Source organism: Parasteatoda tepidariorum, chromosome 12 (genome assembly GCF_982258835.1).
Source record: "Parasteatoda tepidariorum strain Cologne lab strain chromosome 12, Ptep-v5.0, whole genome shotgun sequence".
NCBI classification, from domain to species: domain Eukaryota; kingdom Metazoa; phylum Arthropoda; class Arachnida; order Araneae; family Theridiidae; genus Parasteatoda; species Parasteatoda tepidariorum.
This window is the reverse complement of record NC_141766.1, coordinates 36,106,394-36,125,567: the sequence shown is the minus strand read 5'-3', so window position 1 is coordinate 36,125,567 and position 19,174 is coordinate 36,106,394. Positions and strand designations below refer to the sequence as shown.

Sequence of the window (19,174 nt, the reverse complement as noted above, 5' to 3'; positions counted from 1 at the left end):
TTAATATAGAAAAAATTCGTAATTTCGTATGTACTTCAAATTAATTAACAATATTTTTAGCACTCATCTTACGGTAAAAATGACTGGCACTCAGATTGCCGGGGCTTTTTACCGTAAAATCCATTTTTACAGAAATATGTTACGGAACAAAAAATCTGATATACAGTAAATTTTAAAGTAAAATCGCTGAATCTTTCTAATTAAATAAATATTACTGACAAAATTAAGTTAAAAATAGATTTTGCGGTAAAATGGTTTTTTGGATGATGCCTTTAAAGTGCCGGTACTTAATATAGTAATTCGATCCGTAATTCTTTACAGAGCACCATTAAACTTTCTTCGAAAGATCTCAAATTTGAAGGTTGTTAAAAATTGTGTTTGGAGCTTTGAAATAAAACTATGTTAACCGAATATTCCTCAGCAATAAATAGAGAAATGGATTGCTTTTTTAATTATACAAACCCATAACATAAGACCAAAATAACATATTAAGTACTGTTTTTAAAAACCATTCCCTAATAGCCCAGAAAGAAAATAAATTAGTAAAAAGAACGTTTTAGTTAGGCAAGAAAAACTCTCTGGGAGGCAAACATTGTTTTTGGTTTGCAAATTATTGAAAAAATACACTTTTAGCAGATAAATATTTATTCATAGTGGTTTTCAGTAGCAAAACTTTCCTCATTTAAATCAAAGGAAGAAAAAATTTCAAAATGCTCACATTTAAAAAAATTTCTCAAGTATAATTAATAATTTTTTTTTTAAATTTCATTAAAGACATAATTTTTTCAGTAAAAATTAAATTAACAGGACAAGAATGTTTACACACGAATGCGCATTTTTCTCTTTTGAAGTAAAATATTTTAAATCACTGAGTATTAAGTAATTTAATCAACGTGTGTTTGATTAAACGTGATTAAATTATGCGGAAAATATATAAAAAAATTAAGAACTTTAAAAAGAGAACAAAGGAATGTAATAAGGAGGAAACATGACTATTTAAAAAAATTATTTCAACTGGAAGTTACTGAAAAAAAAAGTGTTCAAATAATTATTATTTTATAAAAATAGCTTGCTATTTCGTCAGTTTACATTCTTAAGAATTCTTCTCTGAATTAAATTTAAAGTTTTGTCTAATTTTTAACTTAAGTTTAGTATTTCAATAAATTGCTGTATGCTAATTAATTTTAACTAAGGCAGGTTTAATTAAAAATACTTAAATAATGTTTATTCAACAAAAAATAAGAGAAGAATCATAACAATGCTTGAATACACTGAAAAAAAATTATTGAAAATATTAAAGCCCTTAATGCTTAAAACAAAGATGTTCATATTAGATTTAAATTAACTTCAAGTTCTTAATAAGTTAAAAATCAAAAGTTAGTTTTAAAAAAAAGTTTAAAATAAGAGTTAAAAATACGACGTTTCCAAATTCAATTTCTCAGAAACTATTCGACCAATTTCGCTTAAATATTATATTTTGCCATTTATAATTTCTTTCTTTAAAATAATGCCAAAAATTGTAAACTTCAAAATTCAAAATGTTTTCGACTATTACAAAACAAAGTAATAAATATTTGCTAAAAGTTATATTTTGCATGAAATTATCTTTAGATAAACGAATTTTTTAATCATGTGCAAAAAATTTTCAATACGCTTAAAAAGTTTTCGAGATATGTTAAAATACGCAAAAAGTAAAATTAACATGAAGGGGTCTAACTTTGGACCGCTCTCTTGACCATACTAGTGGCACCATATTTCTCGGATTGCAGCTACCCCCCTCCCCGGGTGTCAGAAATCCGAATCTGTCTTGAAAAAAATGGTATGTTTATTCAGAGAAAGTACGTTTTAGTGTCTGATTTCATAATTTAAATTTCATCGGCATTAATTGATTAGCATATTTGAAGCCACCGTTTCGAACATTTAAAATTGAATATCAGAACGTGAAGATCAAACGTTATTCAGGGTAGTCAGCTTTTATTTATTTATTTTGCGCACTGTTCATGTGCTATGTTAAAAATTACATACTTCTTTACAATTTTATTTAGAATTACCATTTCAAAAATATTGGTATTCAATGTGGAATCATAATAGTAACGTGAACAGTTACACATTTGTTGCAATCTTAATAAGGTATTTAAATGAACAGTATTCCCTGTCAAGTTGAACTACAGTATCATGCCATCAAGTATAATAAGGATGATGATGTGGTTTAATTTGGCACGTTATTAAAGTCGCAGCATATTTAATTGATAAAATGTTTTAACGCGATCCAAAATTTTTTACAGTTTAGATTAAGAGTTGACAATTAAATAATAAAAAGTTAGTTTATGAAAGACGATAATTTGGTCCAACTTGACACCTTATTAAAGTCACAGCTTATTTAAAAGCTTATTATTACGGTTCATCGCGATCTGAAACTTTTTTACAGTGTTGTTCAAAAGTTGAAAATCAAATAATTAAAACTTATTTTAAAAAGGAAAATGATGTAGTTTTCTAATTTAATTCTATATCGTAATTAATTCTACATCGTATTTACTTCTGTATCGTATTTATTTCTATTATATCTTTGCATCTGTACTTCAAATTTTACCTTCAAATCTAGAATTCATAAAATGGAAAGCAAACAACACTTTATAAAAACTGAAGAATAGCAGTTTGTTCGGGAAGCTGAAGTAAGCACTAAAAGTGGAAGGAAAAAAAATCACAATCATTGAGACAAGAAAAGAAAAAAAGTTCTTGAGAGCCGGAATGTAAACACTCATGCATTACGCCATCATTTAATACCATTTTGCTTAAGAGCCAGTGGATTCTAGAAATAAAGATTCTATCTGAAGATCTCAATATTACTGACGATTTTCTACTTGAACACTTACTTCTATCGAATAGTAACTTTTATCCAAGTAAGTGCTTGGTAAATGTCAGGCCATTGTCGAAAGTATATAGCCATTTATTTTGGAAACAAAGATAGGTAATGAAAAAACGCATCTCGAACACTTTTATTTTGCTAAGTAAAAGTTAGGACTATATTTATCTTCATGTTCAAGGTAGAAATCAGTAAACTAGAAACCAATAGGAAATACGTTTTATTTTTATGCCTTTTTTCTTCCTGAGAGCAATTTTTTCTTCTTTTTTTGCTTCATTTATTCTGCCTATGGTTGCAAGAAAACAAATAACGTTTAAAAAGATCCTGAACGGAAAAAAACTGTAATGTTTGTTTTATGTTCTTACCACTTGAACCTAGAAAGTACTTCACTTAAACTGCAGTGATACAACAGTTATTTATTTCAAAAAATTGCAAGGCTTTCAAAGAATTGAGAGCACAAAATTTGAATGCTTAGAAAAATTTATTGGCGTAAATTTGAACGCTTAAAATAATGATTTAAATAAAATGTGAATATTTAAAATAATTGAAGTTTAAAAATGCACGGATAAACCTGTAATATTTTTTTTTATGTTCTTACCACTTGAACCTAGGAAGTATTTCACTTAAACTGCAGTGGTTCAGCAGTTATTTACTTCAAAAAATTGTAAGGCTGTCAAGGGATTGGGAGCACTAGATTTGAATGCCTAAAAAAATTTATTGAAGTAAATTTCTTAAACTCTTAAAATAATTGATTAAATAAAATGTGAATTCATAAATAAAATGTTTCAAAGTAAATAAGTAAATCTGTAACGGTTATAAAAATGTAACATTACAGAATATTTATAAAATATGCAGTACTATGCATTTGATTAGAAGGAAACTAATTGCATTTTCCTATATTCTTGCATATGTTTAAAATTTACTTTTTTCTTCAGGGGAATTTACAGGATCATAGAATTAAAAGGAACTTTGTAAATTTCACTTTACTACAAACTAACGGTATAGACAGATTGTAAAAAAAAAGAAAAAAAAATCTAGTTTAAGTGACTAGAAAGCTATCGAATCAAAAATTTTGCAACTAGATCATTTAATTCTTTTTCATCCTGTACCAAAAAAGACCATTCTTATATGTCTAATAAGTTTTTATGTAGTTCTTAAATGACAAATTTCAACTGTCACTTGATTTGATGAGTATTGAAAAGTATTGAAAGTCATAATCACACGACCGAAATACGTGTTCAAATTAATCATATTAACACCAGAAAAGGACTCATCTAAAAGTTATATGAAATATGTATATTAAGTATAGTGCTGTGTCCATAAAAATATGTCATATTTTTTCACTCACTGAGTGATCCAAAGGGGGACTCTTTCCTTAATCTTACCCTTTTGTCACTAAGTGAAACACTTCACCATACCTTACTCTTATTTTGTCACTACATAAGCAGATAGTACTAACATATAAATAGTATTGCATTTACATTTGTCAACACAGTAGCGAAATCAATGTTACCCAACCGGATCGTTAACACGATCTCCGTAAAATGTCCGGAATGTTCAATAACGATCAACGGCTTAGCAATCACGGATATAAATCTTGTTTCAGATTTTATTTATTTTTTAATGGCATTTGAAAGTATAACAATAAATATGATTATATCTGTGCTTATTTTATGTATATATTGTTAGAAAGATTAAGGTTTACAGTAAAAATCATGATTAATATACAATAGTTAAAAATATTAATTTAAAAGAGCAATTGAAAACAGTAGTATTTTGAGACTTGAATATTATTTTGATATTCGTTTCAGTTTCTCTTTTAAAATTGTTCGAATTGTTAGAAATTGACCCTTTTTTTTTCTTCTTAAAAGTATAAAGACTCAAGAAGATATAATTTCAATTTCAAATTTTGAAATTGAACCAATTTAAGCCTTATTCATCGTCAATTTTTTTCTTCTTTTTTTGTGCAAAATAATACCAATGAGAAAAGAAAACAAAATCATTAAAAGGAAACAGCATTTTTATCTTTTATAAATTAAAGTAAATACAAAAAAAATTAAAACAAATATACAATACAAAAGGTATTTAATCTGCATTTTTAATTTTTATTTTAACCAAAATTTGGGATTTCATGCATCTTATCACTCGTCTCTTTCCAGTGTTAAAAACAGTCACAGTGTTACAAACCCCTTCCTCTAAACGTGACTTCATTTTTGGATGGTTTATAACTAACTTTTTTTCTTAATAACTGTAACTAAAAACCCCTTATTCTTTAAGAAGGGAGCCCATCTTTTTTAATGGTTAGTTTTCGTTTTCTTTAAAATCTTTTCAACAAACTGATCAAAGTTTTTATTGCGGCTCTCAAATTTAATTAAAATGAATTTGAGTTGGGAATTATAGATTTAAAGAATATTTTCAGTTAGTAGTTTTCAAATTAAACAATCTAATTTACTCGTTCCAAACATTAAGATGAAATTCATTAACATTTCGATTATTTCGTACCAAATTTTCCAAACATCATTTGTTGAGAAAATTAAGTTGAATTACATCATTTTAAAACAATTTTCAATTTAACTTTCGTAGAAACAAAATCAATTGAATTCATATTCGATAAATTAATATTGTTGGAAAATCTTTTAGAAGGGAAGAAAATTTCAAAGTAACTTTCAATCATTTCGATGCATTCTTGATTTAATTAAATGATCATTTTTAATGGCAATTTTATGTTCCGTTTTGAGATTCCTCTGAAACAATTTTTACGTAAGTCACGGATAAAATAACATGAGAAATAGCTTTGAAACAACCATTTCCTGTTTGTTTGAAAACAAGGACTTTTAATTGAATGAATTCATTGTTTGGAAACTTTTACTTACATTTCAAATGACGAAAGAATATTAGTCTTTAAAATATAATCACGATTTCATCTTGCCTATTGGTAAAAAATTAAAAATAAATTTTTGACATTTAAGAACAAAAACCAAGAAAAACTCAATGAAAAAATTTACATTTTAAAATGTGCATAGTGTGAAAAAAAAACGCGGATTAATTTGAATAATTTTTGATCTAATGATCGAATCGTTACGTTTCAGGATTCAATCTTAATGGTTCAAAGGGATGATCTCAAATATGCTAATTAATTTGTTCAGACGATATTTTAAGTCACGAAATCATGCACAAAAAATGTACTTTCTCTGAATAAATATACCTTTTTTTCCGACGGATTCGGATTTCTTTTCTCCAAAAATATAAGGGTACCCGTAATCTGGGAAATGTGGTCACACTAGTTTGGTCAGAAGAACGGTCCACAGTTTGGTTCCCTTAATGTTAATTTTACTTTTTGTGTATTTCACCATACCTCGAGAATTTTTTAGGGGAATTGAAAAAATTTTGAACCCAATTATATAATTCGTTTATCCAAAGATAATCTCAGACACAAGATAGCTTTTAGTGAATATTTATTATTTTTTATTATTTTATTTAACAAAGGTAGGAAAACATTTAAATTGTAAGTTATACAATATTTTTACACTATTTTGAAGAATGCAATTTTACATTTCAAAACACAAATTTTGAGCGAAATCGATTGAATAGTTCCTGAGGAATTGAATTTTAAAAAAATTATATTTTTAAGTTATTCAGGGTGGTCCACTTTTTTTTAACTTTACGCACCGTAAGTTACCCTTATAGTCTAAATTCAAAAAATATCAAAATCACTAGTTTCATAGGTGTTGACATCATCATTTCGCTTCTACAACGGAAAATGCCAGCAGCGAATGTTTAATTTTTAAAAAGAAATACATTTATTTTTTATTTACAACCCTTTCGTCATTTCATGCTGAATCTCGACAATTACCGGTGTAAGCAAGAAATGCAGTTTTGGAAAAAAGAAAAATATGCCAATGAAGCGATCGTCGTGACAACAATAGTCAAAAAAATGATTGACGAAGAAATCGGAGTGCAACTTAGGGACAAACTCGTGCGTTCGTCAAGCCATTGTCTCTCTTTTGTCCTGCACTGACGTCTTTTCAGTACAAATTTATCTTTTTCCTCAATCAGAATGCTAGCCGAAATCTATATTAACTAAGAATAAATCCCAAACTAACGGATCATTTCAACAGTCGCGAAACTATATTTGGCTCTTTTGACGAAATTTAAATTTTTTTAAACAACATTTTTTCACACATTTTGATATCTTATACATATATATATAGGAGATTGTCAGGTACCCCAGCCCGCTGTCAATTTCATATGTATAGAATATTTTTCAAGTCAATGGGCCATCGGACATTAATTGTTATATTAAAAAAAGATTACTTTCAAAGTTTCAAGTATTTATGCTGCTAGTAACATGGTAAACAATAGTTTTGAAAATATGTTGATTACAGTAGTCATGAAATTAAGAAAAATCGGTTGCATTTTGTGATAAAAATGATAAATGAGGTTTATCTATTGTCAATACATTGGTCATTTTCACTTACACCTGAAAAAACAGTCAAAAAACATAATTTTGTTACTGGGCGGGCTACCCGACACATTATGAAAAGAGCTGAAAAACATGTTTTTTTAAATTTCTATTTTTTTTAGTTAAACTATTCTTTTTTGGTTTATTCTCTTTGCATTATTTTAATTAGATGATAAAACAAAAGAAACATACAAAAATATTGATTATTACTCAATATTATACAGAAATATAAGCAATACTCTTCAAGTGGGCTGGGCTACCCGACTCTCCCACATATATATATATATATATATATATATATATATATATATATATATATATATATATATATATATATATATATATATATATATATATATATATATATATATATATATATATATATATATATATATATATATATATATATATATATATATATATATATATATATATATATATATATATATATATATATATATATATATATATATATATATATATATATTACTTATCAATGCCTCATCCGTCTTCCAGTTAACAATTTAAAAACATCAAATGGTTTTCTTCCCTGCAAATTGCTCAAGAGTTCAGCAGCAAATTACACAGTGCCCAATGATACAAAGATTACTTTCTGAATGATTAATATTTCAACATTACAACAGTGGAATCAAAGTTTCTAAAAATATAATTGAAAATAGTTTCTTAAAAGTGAGATTTCAAGGCTCATAAGTGGGTTAACTGATGCATCTAAAATTTGCCGTATTTTTAACTGATGAATAAATATTGTAGAATTTCTAGTTCGGGTCATTCTCGTTCTAGTTGCATAGTAGGGCTGCTCCCTAAGCTGAATGCAGATTTTTTTTAATTTTTTGTTTCTATCCCACTATTAAGAATAACCTCGAAATAGCGAATACAATTTTGGACCCTGATAAATCCGTTAAATCAGGATGCGACTAATATACCTATATTTTGTTTTAACTGACGAGAATATTTAAAACTGATCCACGTGTAAATTTGAAGTAAAAAAGTAGTCTTCCGCTGAACTACGGACAGAAATTGGTTCTCTGCGCCGTACATTGCCATAAATTTTGGAACGTATTGAACTATAATATGGTTTAAATGTGTTTCAACCTTAATTGGTGCAAAGGTTTAAAATAAAATTTAATTTGTAAAGGTTGTTAAATTTGCACCGTATTGTGGTTCAAGGTAATATTATACAATATCCTTCAAGTGTAGGTACACTAAGAAAAAACATGATCAAAACTACCTGAATATGGTAAACTTTACCATGTTTCTGGTTTTATAGGAACACCAAAATGCTCGGTAATTTTTACCGAAGTACCTTTTGGTAATGATTTTGGTAAAATTAACAATAAAATAGGGTGTTATAATATGTGATAAAATTTGGTAAATGTGGTAAGATTTGGCAATTTTATCAAAACATCTTAGAGTACGGAATAAAAAACCTTTATTCGCGTAAATTTAATTTTAGTTCAGTATTTTTACTAAATGTGTGGTTATAAAAACTATAATCTGAAAAACCAGGATTTCCGGTTAACCATTACCGTGTGTGCAGAAAAATATCCAAATAAATGGTTTAAATATCGGATATTTTTGTTCTATTAACCAGAATTATGTTGTTGTTTTTTTTTACGAAAAATGTCATTACCATAAAGTACGGTAATTTTATCAGAGTTTTTCTCCGTTCAGAATAAGAAAAAAATGAAATCATAAAGCAATCGAACAAATTGTCGTTTCTAATAATTTGCATAACATATGAGAAACTAAAAATAGTTCTAAATGATTCTTGAAATTTTATTTTTACTTGTGAACGTGCGAAGAAAAGAAAACGTTTTTCGGAAAAGGAAGAAAAATATGTAACTAAGGTTGAGTTTATTGATCCAAGTAGTTCTCATTTATCAAAAGGGCATCTAACCAGACCAAAATTGAGGATCTTTCAAAATAGAATGAATAATGTCTATGCCAGCAATATTTTCAAAATTTATGCAATCACAAACCAAAAAAAAAATAATAAATAAATATTTGTTTACTAACTTAAATCATACAAAATGAAAACTTATCGCTTTCTAGTTAAATAGCAGAAGAAAATTTCTAGTTTAATCTATTTGAAATTTCGCGTTTATATTCCCCGACATTCCAGATTAATTAATTTCGCCATGAAAAAGATACTTTAATGTAAAATAATTAATAGCATAATTTTTATGTTCTACTCTAGGACACTCGATAATTTAAGCGTTATCTCAGATATGTTAAAATTGACTAGATTTTTATTAGAAGAACTTATTTAAAGTTATTTACGTGTCTTTTGCCAGTTTTTCATTTAATTAAATATTTGACATTATCGATTACAGATAAGTGATATTTTAGCAGACCAAATAAAATCTGTTCTCTATAATTTTAAATAAATCTAAACTAATTAACATGGAAATAAAACGAACGGAAAGAAATAGAAAGAAAAGAAATAGAAAGTTTAAAAGTTTTCTTCTATTTCACTTATTTAATTTTTTTAATGAGTATATTGAAAAATTAAAGATTAAAAATAGCCAAAATGAAGCGATATTTTAAGAAATAAGTATTAAACACATGGAATGGAATGTGTAGAAGAGCCATAATTCTGAATTACGCGATTGCTGAAACTCTAGTGATTTACTAACATTATATCAGTTGCATGAGTATATTGAAAAATTTAAGATCAAATACTGCCAGATTAAAGCGATATTTCGACAAATGAATATCAAACATATGAAATGGAATGGGTAAAAGAAACATAAATCTGAATTAAGCGATTTCTGAAACACTAGCGATTTGCTAATATGATCTAATGAGTACATTGAAAAAGTAAAGTTCAAATACTGCCATAATAACAAATATCAAAAATATGAAATGGAATGGGTAAAAGAAACATAAATCTGAATTAAGCGATTTATGAAACACTAGCGATTTGCTAATATGATATAATGAGTACATTGAAAAAGTAAAGATCAAATACTGCCATAATAACAAATATCAAACATATGAAATGGAATGGGTAAAAGAAACATAAATCTGAATTACTCGATTTCTGAAACACTAGCACTTCGTTAATATTATATAATATAAATGAGTATATTGAAAAATTAAAGATTAAATACTCCCAAAATGAAGAGATATTTTAAGAAATAAATATCAAACACACAAAATGGAATGAGTAAAAGAGCCATAATTCTGTATTGCACGATTGCTGAAACACTTGTGATTTACTAATATCGATATCAGTAACAAAAGCAATTATTTATCCCGAGTATAACCACGTCAATTTCGAAAATGGTATCGAAAACTCTCGTGGGTCCCGAAAGCAAATTCTAGTAACAGCAATCATCTGTCCTCATAGGAAAACGCATAAATCTTTCGATGCAATTGGTATTGAATGATAGAACATCGAATTGCTATTACTCAATAACATTCAATGAATGTCATAGAATTGGTAATGCCATTCCGAGTAACTTAAGCCACTATTCATTTTAAGATATCAGCTATTTCAAGAACTTCCAAGATGGATCAATTGTTGTAAATCTTGGATGACAATTACACTTTATGTTTACAAGTATTAACGTACGTTTTCCAAAATATGCATATTAAAGGAAAGATATGTCTAAAGTTAGTTACCCCTTAATGTGGGGTAACTAAAGCTGGCGGTAGGAATTCGATATTTAGCCTATATTTAATGAAGTTAGAGTAACAAAAAGTTAAATTAAATGCTCAAAACAACTGCTTTCATAAAAATAAAATTGCAGAATTATTTATTTTTTAAATTTTTATTCTTTTGCCTATTTAGTTAACGCTAAAAAGTTCAAGCTATTTAATTTATGATTAAAGTTCAGTTAACAAGTTCAAATGAACGTTCTCTATTGATTACTACAGGCTATACAGTAGCAACAATGTCTATAATATTAAAATCCATAGTTTTTTGGAAAACGTTTGATAATTTTTTTTATCCCATACAGGAAACAACAATGAATTTAAAATACAGAAAAAAATATTAATGGAAATATAATCAATGAAGTAAACCAACCATTAAAGTACTGTTTGAAGTTGTTTTTAAAAATATTTATAGGGAGTTCAACTTAAAATCAAGGAATAGGTAATTAAAGTTATTAAACGTATACCTTTACGATAACATTATCTTAAATGTAAGTCAAGGTTTAAAAGCTTACTTTTAAAACAGACACATTATGTTGATAAATAACATACATATTATAAATGATCCAAAATTGTACTAAAACATGCAACTGATGGTATGAAAGTTAGCAATCAAACTCAAAACAACGTTGCTAAATTCGACTTAATAATGTACACTGTAAAAAATTCCGGATCAAATTCGGTATAAAGTACCGGCACTTTGGGTGTGTATCATTGATCTGATTTGGGTGTGTAATTTGATCCGGACATTTTTACAATGTGGGTGTGTAATCGATCCGGACATTTTTACAATGTGGGTGTGTAATTTGATCCGGGCATTTTTACAATTTACCCAACAAAATGGCTCAAGTAACCCGGGAAGACAAAGAAATTTCAATTCGTAAAATTTAAAATCAAACTAAATTTTATAAATAAGTTGATCAGAACCCTGTATCAGAAAAAAAAAATTCAGAAAGTTTACCCAATCAGTTTTTTTTTTCTTTCAAGTTAATGAACAGACAGTAACGTGCCGTAATAAGTCCATCATTTTAGAACAAAACAAACGTGAAAAAGTTCCCATTCCAGTTTAAATCCTTTAAAGTAACAATTCACGCATTATGCACAATTTTAATACCTTGAATGTATAGTATTATCGATCTTTTTTCTTCTTTTTTTTTGTCATTGATGTTATGTTTATCTGTGAAATGCAAAGTCATTCCATACTTTTATCGCTTTGGGAAAATAGTCGTGTGTACGGTGAGAAAGAAAAACTCACTTTCTCAAGCCAAATAATTAATTTCGATCTCTTTCTCCCCTTCCAGGAAAAACTTAAGATTTATTTGAAAAGAAAAGAAAATATGAAGAAATTTCGTCTTTTTGGGAACTATCATCAACAGACGTCGGATTTTAGAGCAATTCTTTTTTTTCCTTTTCTTTCTTTAATTTTTTATATATTTTATAATTGTCAACTTGAGTATTTTAGAAAGAAAAAAAACACATGCATTGAAAGAATTCTAAAAATTCTTATAATATGTCTAGGACGTTTCGGTACTACAAGTAAGTACCATCATCAGCTTCCCGTCATTCTTTGTCCGAGCTCAGATGATGGTATTTAGCATCGCTTATAGTACCGAAACGACTGAATGTCTTTCAAATTTGCATATTGTCGCCCTTGATGTTGCTTCCACATTATTTTACAATTATCGTAAAAAGAGTTCTTTGAATATATTGGTGTTGTATTTTGTCTGCTGTATATCTGTTGTTCTATATCTGCTGTATTTTAAAAGTTACTAAGTTTTGACAAATTAATAACGTAGAATGTCGGTTCTCCCCTAGAGTTATTACACATTAAAGATGGGCCATGCTGGGAAAAACGGATTCTGTCCCCACAGCTAATCTTCAATCCAGCGGCCTTCACGTTCTCTTTTTTGGAGACTTTTCTCTTCGTCGTAGTTGGTCGCAATTATAATGCACTCTTTTATTTATTTTAAAAACTTTACCTAATTTAAGAAAAAGTTAGGAATTAATTACTTTTATTTAAGAAAATGCAAAACAGGACAGCTGGTCGTTAAACCCCACTGGATTGTAAAATCGCGTCTCCACGTAGACAAAAAGCACAAGGAAAATTATAATGAAGAAAATTATAATATATACTAATGAGGAAATATTAATTGGGGAGGAATTTTGAAGAAAAATCGGTTCTTGTCCAACCCGATTTTAAAAATTACGTCAAAAATTATATATTTTGTTTTGAAGTTTTAAGGGTATGTAAAAAAAAAACTTGTGCCATCTGTGTATATTTTTATTGTCAATTGAATGCTCGCTCCTGAAAAATCTCAAACCATGAAATTCATTTTTTCTCAAAATCACCTTTAATATACAAACACAGATCTTCATTTGAATTATGTTTGTATGCCAACTGTTTTATATTATAGTCATTTTGACACTTACCTGACATGAATAATGTAGTGTATAATAGCGCTGTGGTGATTGTCAATACTTGGAGCCCAGGACAAGTTAACTGAACGAGATGTAAAACTCATGATCAGTGGCATTCCTGGAGGATCAGGAACATCTGAAACGAATATACTGTAATTAATAAAGAATATACTTTAAATAAATATACTTATTAATAAAGAATATATTTTTAACAAAGAATGTACTTTTAGCGAAGAATATACTTAATAAAGCATATACTGAGCAATATATTATGAGTATAATGAATCATAGTTGTTAATGTTACATAGTAAAACAATCGATTAATTTTTAATGGAAAAATCAGATTATTCTTCGAATTTTTCCTACAAATAATAAAAGTATATATACAACGAAAGCTATATTTGATTTTTTTTAAACATAAGAATTTACTTATTAATAAAGGACATACTGAGCAATATATTAAGAATGCAATGAACCAAAATATCATGATGCTATATAGTAAAACTAATGAATAATTTTTAAGTGAAAAATCAGATTATTATTCTGAATATTCCTGTAAATAATAAAAGAAGATGTGTAAATGAATACTATATTTGATTTTTTGAAATATTTTTTTAAAATAACCATTACTTTTCATTTAAATTGTTCTCATGCAGTCAATTCCTTATATATAGTCTTAGAAAGAATGGTTAAGTATTAGTTTAACAGCTTTGGGAACACCAAAAACTTCGGTGCTTTTTACCAAAGCCCATCAGTAATAATTTTGGTAAAATTAACAATAAAATATGGTTTTATAATATATAATAAAATTAGCTGAATGTGGTAAAATTTGGTTATTTTATCATGATACCTCGAGCATGGCATAAAACACATTTTTACTGTTAAATTTACTCTCTACAGTTTGCATTTTTTATTAAATGTGTGGTAACAAGAATTATAATTTTGAAAAACAGAATTACCGGCAAACCATTACCATATGAATGGAAAAATTATATTTGGTATAATTCGGTTTAATTAAAAAAAAAAATATGTTTATTTTATTTAATTTAATAAATTTTTTTTTACTGGAAAAGTCATTACTATAGAGAACGGTAATTTTACCAGAATTTTTTTCTCCGCGCCTCAAACTAAGAAATAGAATTTTCCATCCTTATTACTTAAAAGGTATTAACACGAACCGCATAATGTAATGTTATGAAATGTAGGAGACAAGACTTCCTCGGTCGTATACAAGTTTAACACCTCATTAGTTTAACACATGCAAGTTTAACACTTCCTTTTTAACACCTCATTAGGTAATAGCAAATATAAATGACAACAGGCATCAAAAATGTCAATATTATAGGGGAAAAATGAATTATTATGAAGTACTACATTTTAGTTATGTATGTAAAGTTAAAGATTTTGATACATTACGAACCATAAAAGTCACATTTTAAATCCATTTGAACCAAATCGGGACAGTTTGTTGTAATCACAGTTAAGTATCAGATTGAACCATACAAACGAGTTAGTCCATGATTACACAATATTATGGTTCAATTTATTTTAACACCTTATTAAAATTGCAACAAATTAGTCCATTATTACACAATATTATGGTTCAATTTATTTTAACACCTTATTAAAATTGCAACAAATTTGCAAGAAAGTAAGGGTCTATGTATAATTTTATGGTTCAACTCAGAATGTGTGGTGTCATGTAAGCCTATAAAAAATATTCCTTACAAAATCCCACGGTTTTATGAATCAGTTTTTTAAAAGCAGATTGAACTGTTTTAAATTTAAATAACTTACATTCGAAATGAATTATTGCCCTACTCAGCAAAATGGGTAATTTCAAAATGTGATATGGGTAAAAATATCATAAACTTCAAATGGATAGTAATATCTTTTTATGAAAAACATTTTTCCTTTTCGATAGATTATTTGGCTTTACGTTCTTCAGAGAAAGGGACCGTTATAGGATAATTTCACGAGGGCTAGGGAGCACTTTTCTTCTTTCAAGCGATTCTAGGCGTGCTGACTTGTAGGAAAGTTTCTATCGATTTAGTTAAGAGAGCTATTACATGACTATAATTTGGGGGTAGCGAGCAGAGCGTGGAGCTGTTTACAGGAAATGGGGACATAACATTTTATAGACAGCGTACCAGAACACTGATGACTCATCGACTATATGAAATTTCCTTTCCCTTACACGTTATTCTTTTTATTGATGACTACATTTAACAGAAACAGTCAATTTAGAATGTTTTCTTTCAATAGTAAATGAATTTTTAAATAAACAATATGAATTTTTAAATATACATTTTTATTTGTTTAAACGAAATTTCAAACTTTCGACACCTACAAAATTTTATTAAGTTAATGCTTTCACCATAATGCTGGTATTTTGAAACAATGCACTACCAGAACAAAATATGCATTCTTATCAATATATAAAGTTAAATCATGGTTCCATTTAACTGTATTATAATGTAATCAAGTGTCTAAGAAGACAAAATTATTGTGATAATGATGCTTACTTGAATTATACTGGGGAATAAATTTTTTGTTGCATTTATACTTGATCTTACCTAATTTAGATGGGGGGATTTCAAATCAGAAATTAGTTTTGCTCCTAAAGCCCTATTTTTTTAAAGACATTATTAGCTTATTTTCGTCGAAATGTGCAAAGTTAAAAGCGTAATCTGAAATAGACGGTAACGTAAATGTTGCGACAAACTTTTAGGGGAACTGGGGCACATAGAATTAAAATGGCTTCGAAACGCAAGCCCAGAAATGTCATCGTAAGCGTCTAGGGGCGTTGCCCCTATTATGACTTGTTCAAAAGCACACGAAGATACAGTTCATAATAAGGAAGCACCTCTAACGGCGTGTGACAATATTTTCCGGCATGGTTCCTATACAAATGTAATCCTGATGGCGTTCCCTGACTTCCCTAGAAGTTTGCTGCAACATTTATGCGACCCTCTGTTTTACAGTAGGTTTTTAAACTGGTATATTTTGGCAAAAAATAGATTAAAAATATCAGTTAAAAAAATAAATATAGCTCGGAGAAAGGAAAACGATTGCAGATTTTAAATCAGCAATACGAATGTATTTAAGATCTTTTATTTCATGCAACAGAAAACAAAAATAAAAAAAAAATTGTTCCCTGTTGTTAATGAATATTATTTAGTTCAATACTTAGCAATGACTTTAACAATGTATTACCGTAAACATATGTCCACACATTATAAGCAAATATTTTTCAAAAAATTAACATAGAGGTTTTTAAACTTACATTGATGTTAAGTTATAGAATGAATAAAACTGTAACAATTTACTTCAAATACAGTTCGTATCTCTAAGCTTTTTAACTGTTAAAAACATAGATGAATGATACATATTTAGAAAATTTAGTAATTTTATCATTATACCTTAGAGCATGTCATAAAAACCCTTTATTCGGTTAAATTTCCTTTTTAATTCAGCTAAAATTCTTTTGCTAAAAGTATGTAAAGAAAAACTATGATTTCGAAACCCAGAATTTCCGATAAACCATAGCCATATGAACGGAAAAATTAGCAAATGTACGGTTTGAATACCGAATTTTTTTGATTCTGTTTACCAGAATTACGTTGTTATTTTCTTACCAGAAATGTCATTATCATACAGTATGGTCATTTCATCAGACTTTTTTTCTTCTTGTACCACAAAGAATTGTTTTTTAAATTAAAATTATTTTAATCTATTATAAAACAGATATGTGTCTTAAAATAAAAGCGTGTGATTCAGAATGCAATATTAAATAGAAATTTTAATTTTTAATGCCATGCATACTAACATAAATTCCTTTCATTCAAAAATACAATATGCTTTAAAACGACTTTGAACACGATGTTTATTCTTTCCTAGTTATAATAAAAATTAAATACTATTTTAAATTATTACACAATAGCAAATCTGAGAAATAAAACATAAAAATTAAATACTATTTTAAATTATTACACAATAGCAAATCTGAGAAATGAAACACATAATATAACCATTTATCAAGCCATTCTGAAAAGAGTTAAAAACTCTACGCTAAATATTCGAATACGAGATTTTAATAACTTATAAATGATTGAAGACATTCAAATGTAAAGAGTTCTTCCTTGTTCCAATCTTTGTTCTTGAAAGATGAGCTAATTTGTGGGATAAAAGCGAAAAGATTGTTTTGAAAGCTTCCCGATTTAGAGCGAAATCGCATTAAAATTCGTCCAACTGGAATGGATTTTCTCAACTATGAAGAAGTAATCCGAAAAATCTCCATTGTGAAACATTTCTTATCTTCTTTACATGGAAAAGGATGTCATTATAATCTTTTCTTCGTCTTTATTTAATGGGTAATTTTTAAACGTTTTGATAAAATGTTTTGTTTGGGGCTATTCTCATTTAATAAATTACGAACTTCAGAAAAATAGTTTTTGGCACACTTAAAACTCACTTTTATTAAGTTTTATGTTCATTTTTAAATTTTCCCTTACGCCAAAATATGAGTCTTAATTAATTATAGATATTTGTTGTTTTCTTCACAAATTTTTCATTTTTACGTATATATGTTGTTAGTAACGTAAACATTCAGAATTTACAATGAATCTGGCTATTGTTGCAGAATATCAAAATTTGTTTGGCAAAAGTTTTTCAAAATATTGAAAACCCTAAGAATTAGGCGTTATTTACAAATTGTTAAATATTTATCAAGAAATTTCATTTATTTCAGACAAATTTCTTTACACAGAGAAAAACATTATGTTCAAATTACCGCATTGTATGGTATTGACATTTTTGGTAAAATAAATCCGTAATTCTGGTTAATAAACTCAAAATATATGGTATTTAAATCATTCATTTGGTAATTTTTCTGTTAATACGGTAACAGTTTATCCGAAATTCTGGTTTTCAAAATTATACTTCTTATTACCAGTAAAAAATAAATAACTGTAAAGAAAATTTAACCGAATAAATGGTTTTTATGCTCTGCTCTAAGGTGCTATGATAAAAGTACCAAACTTTACCACATTCACCAAATTTTATCACTTATTATAAAACCATATTTTATAGTTTATTTTACCAAAATTTTCACCAGAGCACTTGAATAAAAATTACCAAACTTTTTTTGTGTTCCCATAGAGCCAAAAACATGGTAAATTTTACTAAATTCTGGTAGTTTTGACTATATTTTTTTCACTGTATAGTTATCTAATTTCGTGGATAATTTTAAAATATTAGCCAGTAATAAATTTAACACAGAAACAAAATAATTCATATGGGGTAGAAGCTTAGTATGATTACAGCGTCTCTGCCAGCATTCTTCGACACTAGTTGGTTAAGAATTGCAATTTGGATTTGTGTGCCGGCACAAAAATATTTTATGAGAGGAGAGAAAGTGTTATTGAAATGGTGCCTTTAAATTCTATAGTACCTTAAATATTTAAGTTTGAAAAAAAAAAGAGAAACTAACACATTATAAGGAGAGACAGTTTAAAATTCGCAAAATATACGTATATAATTAACCAATAAATGCATGTAGTTCCTTTTTAAGGACTATTCTAAAAATGCAGCATAAGCTCATAGGAATTAATTTTTCAACTTAAATTGCTTAGTATTTATTTATATATTTATTTATTTTTTATGACAGTGCGTAACAAGAGTTCGGCTGATATTGCAGGTTTCTTATTTACAAGTCCAACACGAAAGCAGTTTTTTTTTTTGGCAAGTCT

At 27.6% G+C, this 19,174-nt stretch overlaps 1 protein-coding gene across 4 annotated transcripts in view; it reads right to left on the bottom strand.

Moving 5' to 3' along the window:
* Positions 1-19,174, bottom strand: part of LOC107455121 (putative receptor-type tyrosine-protein phosphatase mosPTP-1) — a 135,026-nt gene that overhangs the window by 54,278 nt on the left and 61,574 nt on the right. For all 4 annotated transcript variants that reach the window (XM_016072582.4, XM_016072580.4, XM_016072579.4 and 1 more), the window contains exon 3: positions 13,437-13,560. In XM_016072582.4, the coding sequence (XP_015928068.2) occupies positions 13,437-13,560 (124 nt within the window). The remainder of the gene's footprint in view (positions 1-13,436; positions 13,561-19,174) is intronic.